The following is a 10,872-nucleotide window of genomic DNA, read 5'->3' as shown; positions in this document are numbered from 1 at the left end:
CACTGCACTATCTATCCTAAAAAGTAGTGGCTTTATACCTTATTCTTACACCCTAATGTTTCTCTAAAGCACGTGATAAAGTATTACTGTACTGGCTAATGTTCCAACTTTATTTAGTTTCATGATAAAATCGAGCCCATGTTGGAGACCCTGGAGAACCTTTCCTCTCGCCTGCGTATGCCACCCCTGATCCCTGCTGAAGTAGACAAGATTAGAGAATGCATCAGTGACAATAAGAGTGCCACCATGGAACTAGAAAAACTGCAGCCATCCTTTGAGGCCCTAAAGCGCCGTGGAGAAGAGCTCATTGGGCGATCTCTGGGAGCGGACAAGGATCTGGCTGCCAAAGGTGTTTGCTGGAGCTATTTATTTTTTTTTTTTTTTTGTCAGTGTTGTTGGGGTTGAACTCAAGGCCTCAAACTTGCTAGACAGGCACTTGCTGAACCACAGCTGTAACCATAATCTAATTATCTTCAAATAAAGTCAGTTATATTAATTCCAGGCTATGGTTATTATCTATAGTATTAGATGTATTTTGTTGAATGTAACAGTTCCCACATATTGGCAAATGAGTATTCTTGAAAGTCATTTGGAAATCATTTAGAATTCAGAACACATTTTCCCATTGAAACAAGATTACAATTGGTAGCTAGATTCCCAGGCTTGGAAACAAATGCTCCTTTTAACCCCTAATGTGAGTAAGTTACAGTATCAATGGTGGATAGAACATAACTACCTCTTATAACACTTTCTTTGGGAAATGTAGGGACAGAGTTCAACACAGAATACAGGGAAGAAGAGTTCTCATCTCAGCTCTTTTGCAAGCTAAAATTTTTTATCTTACCAGTACCTTTATGTTAGAAGTTTAAAAGATTACATCTGTGATCCCCTTATGTGGAAGATTCACATAAGCAAAAAGTGCTAACATAGAACTAATAGAAATAAAGCTAAGGCAGCAAAAAAATCAGTTACAAATTTTAGAGCTATTTTAAAAAATAGTTTCATTGAGAATGTCAAATTAGATGGAATTTTTGATGAAACTGATTTCAGATAAATAGAGAAGTCCCATTCACATCTGTTTACCTCCTCAGAAATCCAGGACAAACTGGATCAAATGGTATTCTTCTGGGAGGACATCAGAGCTCGAGCTGAAGAGCGAGAAATTAAATTCCTTGACGTCCTTGAATTAGCAGAGAAGTTCTGGTATGACATGGCAGCTCTTCTAACCACCATCAAAGATACCCAGGATATTGTCCATGACTTGGAAAGCCCAGGCATTGACCCATCCATCATCAAGCAGCAGGTTGAAGCTGCTGAGGTAAGAAAGAAAAAATTAAAAATTAAAAACCTACATGTGTCCTCTAGCCAAACAGTTGATCTAACTTTTGTTTTGGGGGTAGGAAGTTATTACAGGACTAAGGATTGAACCCAATTTCTTTTGTGCATGCAAGCAAGAACTCCACTGTTTGGGGGAGTTATTTTTACAATACTGAGAATTTAACCCTGGGCCTCATGCATGCTAGACAAGAACTCCACTGTTTGGGGGAGTTATTTTTACAATACTGAAAATTTAACCCTGGGCCTCATGCGTGCTAGGCAAGCACTCTATCACTGAGCTAGCCTCACAGTCCCTAAGCATATCGTGTTAGCTTTCAGCAGACTAAGCTAAAAGATTGGTTTCGTGTTTTTTAAGTTAGCACATTTTTTCACTTGGAAATAAAAATACCTGTTAAGGTGTCTTTAATATAGAAAAACAGTTTGGGGTTTATCATCCAGAGATAACAGTTGTTACTTAAGACATGCCTTTTTCTAGTCTTTTTGAGGAATCTTAGTTTTTATTAGCTTTACTCATTTCATGTTGTTCATTTAGCACAAGCCACGCCTATCATGCTATTATCTTTCTTATTTAATTTCAAATATTTTTCAGAAACTGCCCCCATTCTTAATTTTTCTTAGAGTCAGTTCATGAACCACATTGTGTGATCTGACATAGAATTTACTTTTTTTAAGATTACTTAGCCCAGATAGCCCAGCATTGGTGTGGGTTGGGTAATGCTGGTCTGTCAACATTAATATTTATGACTTGTACTGTGTTATTTAATCCTTGTTAAATACTTCTCTGTAATAAATCTATGTCTGCACATTGTAAACTTGAAGACAGGCAAAGATGAGCCATTGGTAAATTATTGTCAGGCATTCCACTTTTCATATACAGTCTGCTTTTGCTCAACTTTTCTGGTGGTTAGTTGAAGAATCTCAGACTTTCCTGCCCAGTCTGGCTTTGAAATTTGATCCTCAAATCTCAGTCTGCTGAGTAGTTAGGATTGCAGGTGTGAGCCACCAGGACCTGGCCCTCCTGACATCTTTTTCATTACTGTATGCTCTTTATGGGAACATATACATGTATGATACACATCAACAACTACTTGGAATAGATGGCTTCACTGTCCAAATAAAATATAAGAGTATTCAAAATCTTTTATGAGTTTGATGGTTCCATTTAATGTTTGCCCTCAATGAGTATAAGTTGCATTTAAAAGGTTTGGGAAGTTCCATTCTACTTTCTGCTTTGGCTCATGATCTGTTCTTTTACATGTAGACTATTAAGGAAGAGACAGATGGTTTACATGAAGAATTAGAGTTCATTCGGATCCTTGGAGCAGATTTGATTTTTGCCTGTGGAGAAACTGAGAAGCCGGAAGTGAAGAAGAGCATTGATGAGGTATGGAGAATAGATAAAAGTTCAGATGAAACACAAGTGAGCCCTGACTGGAGAATGGTATTAATAGAACAATCTGATTGAATATTTTTCTCCTAGATGAATAATGCTTGGGAGAACTTAAACAAAACATGGAAAGAGAGACTAGATAAACTCGAGGATGCCATGCAAGCTGCTGTACAATATCAGGACACTCTGCAGGTAAGAGGCTGGTGTTGACCACCAAAAAATATGGGTTGTATTTTTTCTTGATCATTTTCCAATTTTGGTGCAATAGTGGATCACATTGATACCACTCCAACATTCTCAAACCTAAACCAGTGCTGTTTCCACCTACTTAACCAAAATTTCCACTTCTAGTGAGACTAGTACTGACATATGTCTGAGTTTCTACTCCCCTTGTCATTTTTATCATGATTGCATGTTCATCACACCTATACTACATGACACAGTGAAGCTAGCCTTATCACTAGCAAGTCACCAGTTGCTAGAGCTTTCAAACTCAGATTATTGTAAAAGCCAACTTTAGCAATGTTAATCCTGATTCTTTCTCACTTACATATGTTTTTTATTTTTAACTTTTGTTTCTATGTATTTTTATTTTTGTTTCAGGCTATGTTTGACTGGCTAGATAACACTGTGATCAAACTCTGTACCATGCCCCTAGTTGGCACTGACCTCAACACTGTCAAAGATCAGTTAAATGAGATGAAGGTTTGTATCCAGGAATGGTTTTTAAAAAAGAGTTGCTTCTTTAGTTACTGAAGATTTGTTTTGATGTTAACATTAAATCTATATTTGGTAGGAGTTCAAAGTTGAAGTTTACCAACAGCAAATTGAGATGGAGAAGCTTAATCACCAAGGTGAACTAATGTTAAAGAAAGCTACTGATGAAACAGACAGGGACATTATACGAGAACCACTGACAGAACTCAAACACCTCTGGGAGAATCTGGGTGAAAAAATTGCCCACAGACAGGTAAGGCAAAAAGTCTAGCATATAAGAGAACTGTAATATGCCCATTTCTAATTTCCTAACAATTGCTCCCTTTCTGTCTTGTTCTGAGCAGCATAAGCTAGAAGGTGCTCTCTTGGCCCTTGGCCAGTTCCAGCATGCTTTAGAGGAATTAATGAGTTGGCTGACTCACACTGAAGAGTTGCTGGATGCTCAGAGACCAATAAACGGAGACCCAAAAGTCATTGAAGTTGAGCTTGCAAAGCATCATGTAAGTATTTTCATGTCTCATTTCCAATTCTTTTTTATTGTTGTTGTTATTGTTTTGTTTTGTTTTGCTAGTCCTTGAACTCATGGGCTGGGCTCTGTCCGTGAGCCTCTTTGTGCTCAAGGCTAGCACTCTTCCACTTGAGCCACAGTACCGCCTTCAGCTTTTTTGAATAGTTTATTGGAGATAAGAGTCTTACAGGAACTTTTCTGCTTGGGCTGCCTTCAAACCATGATCCTCAGATGTCAGCCTCCTGAGTAGCTAGGATTACAGGAGTGAACCACCGGCACCTGCCTCATTTCTAATTCTGTTGGTTAGAGACCAGAACATATTGCCACGGAAGTTTTTTGATGGCATATGAAAATTGAGGAACCAGACTTGATGATATTTTATGTCATAGAGATCATTGATATCATTAAACATTCTTTTAGGTCCTAAAAAATGATGTTTTAGCTCATCAAGCCACAGTGGAAACAGTTAACAAAGCTGGCAATGAACTTCTTGAATCAAGTGCTGGAGATGATGCCAGCAGCTTAAGAAGCCGTTTGGAAACCATGAACCAGTGTTGGGAGTCAGTGCTGCAGAAAACAGAGGAGAGGGAACAGCAGCTTCAATTGACACTGCAACAGGTATGTGGGTCCCCCAAGTTAGGAAGAGCTGTGCAAATGACACCACTCAGAGAAGGCCCAAGTCAGAGAGAGGAAAGCCATTTGGGATAGAACCCTCTGTGAACTTGGTATAAAAATTGCAGTTTTGATTGGATGGTTATTTTTTTTATTAGTTTGTAGCTAAATCTCTTTTATTTACTGTTATAAATTAGTAGATCTTTTTTTTATTTTCTTTTTTGTTGATCATGGGGCTTGAACTCTGGGCTTGGGTGCTGTCCCTGCGCTCTTCAGCTCAAGGGGAGCGCTCTACCATTTGAGCCACAATGCCACTTCCAGTTTTCTAGTGGTTTATTAGAGATGAGAGTCTCACGGACTTTCCTGCCAAGGCTGGCTTTGAACTGCGATCCTCAGATCTCAGCCTTCTGAGTAGCTAGGATTACAGGCATGAACCACCAGCAACCAGCAGTAGATCTTCTCTTTAATCAATCATGTTTAGAGATTGACATTTTTCCTGCATCAAGTTAAGTCCCACTGCTCAATAGGGCTTTAGTCTAGTCATCAGATTATATATGACATCTACATGTTCTGAGGTTTGAAGGATTCTGCTAAACCCCTAACACAACAGTCTGCCTTTTTGAAGCAGCTCCAAATTGCTCCCTCATAGTAAATTTCTCATAGAATCATTAGAAAGTTTACTTTTGAAGCTGAGAATTGACTATTGACATTGTTAATATATCTTTTTCTTAGGCCCAAGGTTTTCACAGTGAAATTGAAGATTTCCTCTTGGAACTGACTAGAATGGAGAGCCAGCTTTCAGCATCTAAGCCCACTGGGGGACTTCCTGAAACTGCTAGGGAACAGCTTGATTCACATATGGTAACAGTGATTTCTTCAAGTTGAGAGTATAAGTATCTCACATTCAATAGCCTCTCTAGGTTCCTGGTGATGTGTGTATCTTGGGGTCTGCAAAGTAGTTTACTTTACCTACATTGTAGTACAACCTTGGGTATTGCTGTTCATCTGTAGGCTTTAATACCCTGCCATGAGTGTCAGTAGTAAAAGAATATCTCAGAATTACTTGGTAAGCTGATAAGTTTTGAGTTGCTCCATTTGGTAGGCACAAGAGTATTGCCTAGAAAGTGGGAGCATTACCCAAACAAATACATAGTACAAATGTTTTTATTTAAGACAACTACTCAGTGGAGGTCTATGGAAATTAAAGAAATTCTTGACAGTTTTCCAAGAAAGCATAGTGAGAACAAAAGACAACATAATTTCTAGGCAAATCCTTCAGGAAATAATTACTATGGAAGAAAGTTCTAAGTTCTTCTATTTACTTGATTATAAAATTATCTTAATATTAAGAATAATAATGGGTTTTTATTCCCTAACAGCTTATTCATTGAACAGAATAAAAAAAGGTTTGATTTTTGCCAAATGGTGCTAATGAATCTGGGCAAGTGTCTTCCAGGGAATGAGTATTGTTGATGTCTTTTCCTATTTTGTCTTTCAGGAGCTCTATTCCCAACTGAAAGCCAAAGAAGAGACTTACAATCAGCTGCTTGACAAGGGCAGGCTCATGCTCCTAAGCCGTGATGATTCTGGGTCTGGCTCAAAAACAGAACAGAGTATAGCACTCTTGGAACAGAAGTGGCATGTAGTCAGCAGTAAAATGGAAGAAAGGAAGGTATCACCACAAAACACTCTTTTAGAAGTTTGCTTGATTTGAGCAAACTTTGTTTTTCTCCATCTACTAGCTAAGACATAGATTACTGCCTATTATGGTTTAGTGATGGACTTCATATTCCATATTAATCATCAGTTTGCTGGAGGTTATGACTTAGGATAGAGATAGGGCATGTAAGGAGTGCTACTATCAGTTCTCTATAAGAAACTTAGATTCTACTACACATGTGGCATGCAAAGATTTACTAAGTAAGAGAGAAGTAAATCATATTATCTCTTCCCAATATTTCTTAAAAATGGAGTTACCAGTCGGATAACAGAGGCTCATGCCTGTAATCCTAGCTACTCATGAGGCTGAGATCTGAGGATCGCAGTTCAAAAGCCAGCCAAAGCCAGGCACTGGTGGCTCACACCTGTAATCCTAGCTACTGAGGAGGCTAGGATCTGAGGATCAAGGTTCAAAGCCAGCCTGGGCAGAAAAGTCCGAGACTCTTATCTCTAGTTAACCACTAGAAAACCGGAAGTAGCACTGTGGCTCAAGTGGTAGAGCACTTGCCTTGAGCTGAAGAGTGCAGGGATAGCGCCCAAGCCCAGAGTTCAAGTCGCACAACCGACAAAAAAAAAAAAGCCAGCCCAGGCAGGAAAGTCCACGAGATTTATCTCCACTTAACCACCAGAAAACTGGATATGGTGCTGTGGCTCAAGTGGTAGAGCACTAAGCCTTGAGCTGAAGAGCTAGCTCAAGGACAGTGCCCAGACCCAGAGTTCAAGTCCCACTACTGTGAAAAACAAAAAAAACTGAGTTACCTTCTCTGTCATAGCAGATGAAAGTAATAAAGGACCAAAATATTTGCCCCCTTTCTTTCTTTCCTTCCTTCTGTGCTAGTACTAGGACTTGAACTTAGGTCCAGGGCACTCCTAGCACTTGAGCCACAGCTCCACTTCTGGATTTTGGGCAGTTAATTGAAGATTAACTTTTCTTTTCAGGCTGGTTTTGAATTGAGAACCTCAGATCTTAACTTCCTGAATAGCTAGGGTTGTAGGCATGAGCTACCAGTTCCCAGTTTGCTCTTTCCTTTTCTGTGTTCCTGTCCAATTGTTTCAGACACTACCATTAAATGTCTCCTTTTTTATAAACAAAGCATATTTGGAGGTAATCTCATTCTATGTTAAATTCATGCCTTTGTCATTGAAACTATAATTGAAGCTATAATTTCTTTGTGTTTTATTTAAAACTCAGTCAAAGCTGGAGGAAGCCCTCAACTTGGCAACAGAATTCCAGAATTCCTTACAAGAATTTATCAACTGGCTCACTCTAGCAGAGCAGAGCTTAAACATCGTTTCTCCTCCCAGCCTGATTCTGAACACTGTCCTTTCCCAGATAGAGGAGCACAAGGTAACTGTGACTTGGGATATTACCTTCCTTTTGGAGGGATTCATGGAAAAGGGTACTCATTTACCTTATTTTAAGCTTAAAAGAACAATGTTGTTTCCTCAGGTTTTTGCCAATGAAGTAAATGCTCATCGAGACCAGATCATTGAACTGGATCAAACTGGGAATCAATTAAAGTTCCTTAGCCAAAAACAGGATGTTGTTTTAATCAAGAACTTGTTAGTTAGTGTCCAGTCTCGGTGGGAGAAGGTTGTTCAGCGATCTATTGAAAGGGGTCGATCACTAGATGATGCCAGGAAGCGGGCAAAGCAAGTAAGTTTTAAAAGAAAGATAGTGATTTATTAAACACCTTTGGGCTGCACACCTTGGATCTCTAGAATAGATGCAAGTTGTATAGTTCGCATATTTACTCCTGTTGTAACTTTAAAAAAAAATTAATTTTAGTTCCATGAAGCTTGGAAAAAACTCATTGACTGGCTAGAAGATGCAGAGAGTCATCTGGATTCAGAACTGGAGATATCCAATGACCCAGACAAAATCAAACTTCAGCTTTCTAAACATAAGGTAAATCAATCAATTCACTCTTAGAAATCAGAGCTAGTTCATAATAAAAGACAATTGAGTAATATTAAAATTTTAGAGTGGCCAAGCACCAGTGCTCACAGCTAAAATCCTACCTACTTAGGAGACTGAGATCTGAGTATCATAATTCAAAGCCAGCATGCAAAGGAAGGTCCTTGAGTCTCCAGTTAAACTGAAAAAACAGAAGTAAAGGTGTGGCTCAAGTGATAGAGCACTAGCCTTGAGCAAAAAAAAAAAGCTCAAAGATAAAGATAGCACCAGGCCCTTACTTCAAGCCCTAAGACTAACACAAAAGAAAAAAAAAAAAGATGATGAAGCCAGTGTTCCTTCTTTTGTTTCCTTGGTTATGGTTCTGGGAGTCAGATCCAGAGTCTTATACATACTAGGTAAGTGCTCTACCCCTAGCCCCAGGATTCCATTTTACATCTAGACACTGCCTTACCATTATATCTGCTCTTTTAAATAACAATTTAAACAAAATGGCTTGGGTAGTAACTAACTAAAGATTTAAGCTTTTAGAAGTTTACATTCACTTCCATACATGGCATAGACCAAAACCTGTAATTTTTTGTCTTTTTTTTTTTTGTCGGTTGTAGGGCTTGAACTCTGGGCCTGGTCACTGTCCCTGAGCTCTCCAGCTCAAGGCGAGTGCTCTACCACTTGAGCCACAGCGCCATTTCTGGTTTTCTGGTGGTTTATTCGAGATAGGAGTCTCACAGACTTTTCCTGCCTGGGCTGGTTTTGAACTTCGATCCTCAGATCTCAGCCTCCTGAGTAGATAGGATTACAGGCATGAGCCACCAGCGCCCAGCTCTGTAACTTTTTCTTAAACATAAGCTATTATCAAGAATCTTTTTTTCCCTTGGTGTTGGCAGTTGACCCCTGGACCTCATGTCATCATCTGGTCTTGAACATTTTTCTTCTTTTCTTTTTGGAAATCTAGGAGTTTCAGAAAACTCTTGGTGGCAAACAGCCTGTGTATGATACCACAATTAGAACTGGCAGAGCACTGAAAGAGAAGACATTACTTGCTGATGATGCTCAGAAACTGGACAACTTACTGGGTGAAGTCAGAGACAAATGGGATACTGTTTGTGGCAAGTCTGTGGAACGGTAAGCATGAGTATCCTTTAAAAGGGTCTTGATGACTAACTGCTACTAAATTAAAATGGTAATAACCCTAATGGATAGTACAGATTTTAAATTTAAAGTAGTTATGAAGTAATTAGAATAAAATGTATGAAAAATTCTTAGTTAAAACCTGAGCCTTACTGAATAGCAAGGGAAAGGCCTATAAAATCAAGTTAGTACTAGTAGATTAGTGATTCTTGTTAAATATTTTTAAATTGCCAATTTATAATATCAGTACCTTATTATAAAATGTTTTTACCTATATTCTGCTCAGTGCAAAGCCTCTGCATGTATTTAACCATATAATCTCTGAATTTTACTTAGCAGTTACACTAAATATGTGTGCAACAGTGCCTGCTAATCAGTGATCCTCATAAAAACCAGTGAGATAGGTACTATTATTCCCATTTTGCAGACGAAAAAGCCATCATAAAGAGATTTCTTAATTCTCCCAACATTATTCAGCTTCTAAGTGGCAGAGCTTGGGTCTGAGCCTATGCAGTTCAGTTCTAAAATTATACTTTCACGCACTACATTCTCTATGCTGTGCTACATATTATAACATCTCTATATTCTTGCTTCTCCCAAATCTTTTGAAGAAGAGATTGGGATTCACAGAGGTAAAGAGATGACCTAAGGACACATAACTGGTATAGAACAGTTGAGCTCCTGACTCACAGACTCCCTGAAACTGTCATCCTCTGCTAAACCAACTGTAAAGCAATTAACATAGACATTGGGTTGTTAAAGTATGTCCTGTGTCATTGGGCTATAAATTGTCAGAAAAATATCCATACATGTCCCCTTTATTTACATCTAAACCATTCTAGAGAAGGTTTGATTCAACATGTTTGGGCATCTCTTTCAGTCTTTTTTTTTTTTTAATTACATTTCTAACTATTCTAATGTGGAAGCCACTCTTTGGATAGAATTCAAGCAGTATTCCTTTCCAGCTGTTAGAATTGTACGCATAAAAAGAATCAGTAAAAACAATGACATTTACATGCTTTTCTTAGGCAACACAAGTTGGAGGAAGCCCTGCTGTTTTCAGGCCAGTTCATGGATGCTTTGCAGGCCTTGGTTGACTGGTTGTACAAGGTAGAGCCACAGCTGGCCGAGGACCAGCCTGTGCATGGGGACCTGGACCTCGTCATGAACCTCATGGATGCCCATAAGGTGAGGACTTTCATGGAAAGCAAAACCCTAAGGTCTTCTGCATGTGCCCTTTGTCCTGTTCTAACATCTAGAAGAGAAAAAAAGCCTGACAGCTATATCTTTGTTCAGAGGTACCCCTTCATTTTCTGCATTTAAACCAACTGTTGCTGGGATTCTGCCTCAGTCACAAAGAATTTACCAAAATTGGTTTGATTCAGACTTGGCAATGTATGTACCTTACTTTGAAGTTCTCCCTCTTCCTGTTTGTCTCTGGTTGAGTCACCAATTGAATTTAAATTGAGATGGATACCCTTATATGTTCTACTGAGGCCTAAAATGGAAATGAGAGATTTTTTTAACCATTTTGAACCCATA

General features: G+C 38.8%; 1 protein-coding gene across 19 annotated transcripts in view; it reads left to right on the top strand.

Annotated features, from left to right (window-relative positions):
* Nucleotides 1–10,872, top strand: part of LOC138803492 (microtubule-actin cross-linking factor 1) — a 254,203-nt gene that overhangs the window by 208,564 nt on the left and 34,767 nt on the right. For all 19 annotated transcript variants that reach the window (XM_069987601.1, XM_069987600.1, XM_069987599.1 and 16 more), the window contains 15 exons: nucleotides 118–349; nucleotides 1,092–1,318; nucleotides 2,600–2,722; nucleotides 2,819–2,920; nucleotides 3,332–3,433; nucleotides 3,525–3,698; nucleotides 3,790–3,945; nucleotides 4,374–4,571; nucleotides 5,298–5,426; nucleotides 6,064–6,237; nucleotides 7,477–7,632; nucleotides 7,735–7,941; nucleotides 8,074–8,193; nucleotides 9,155–9,324; nucleotides 10,359–10,518. In XM_069987601.1, the coding sequence (XP_069843702.1) occupies nucleotides 118–349; nucleotides 1,092–1,318; nucleotides 2,600–2,722; nucleotides 2,819–2,920; nucleotides 3,332–3,433; nucleotides 3,525–3,698; nucleotides 3,790–3,945; nucleotides 4,374–4,571; nucleotides 5,298–5,426; nucleotides 6,064–6,237; nucleotides 7,477–7,632; nucleotides 7,735–7,941; nucleotides 8,074–8,193; nucleotides 9,155–9,324; nucleotides 10,359–10,518 (2,430 nt within the window). The remainder of the gene's footprint in view (nucleotides 1–117; nucleotides 350–1,091; nucleotides 1,319–2,599; nucleotides 2,723–2,818; nucleotides 2,921–3,331; nucleotides 3,434–3,524; nucleotides 3,699–3,789; nucleotides 3,946–4,373; nucleotides 4,572–5,297; nucleotides 5,427–6,063; nucleotides 6,238–7,476; nucleotides 7,633–7,734; nucleotides 7,942–8,073; nucleotides 8,194–9,154; nucleotides 9,325–10,358; nucleotides 10,519–10,872) is intronic.

The sequence above is a fragment of the Dipodomys merriami genome, unplaced genomic scaffold (assembly GCF_024711535.1).
Source record: "Dipodomys merriami isolate MVZ:Mamm:240054 unplaced genomic scaffold, mDipMer1.0.p SCAF_34, whole genome shotgun sequence".
NCBI lineage: Eukaryota > Metazoa > Chordata > Mammalia > Rodentia > Heteromyidae > Dipodomys > Dipodomys merriami.
This window is presented reverse-complemented; position numbering and strand designations above follow the sequence as displayed.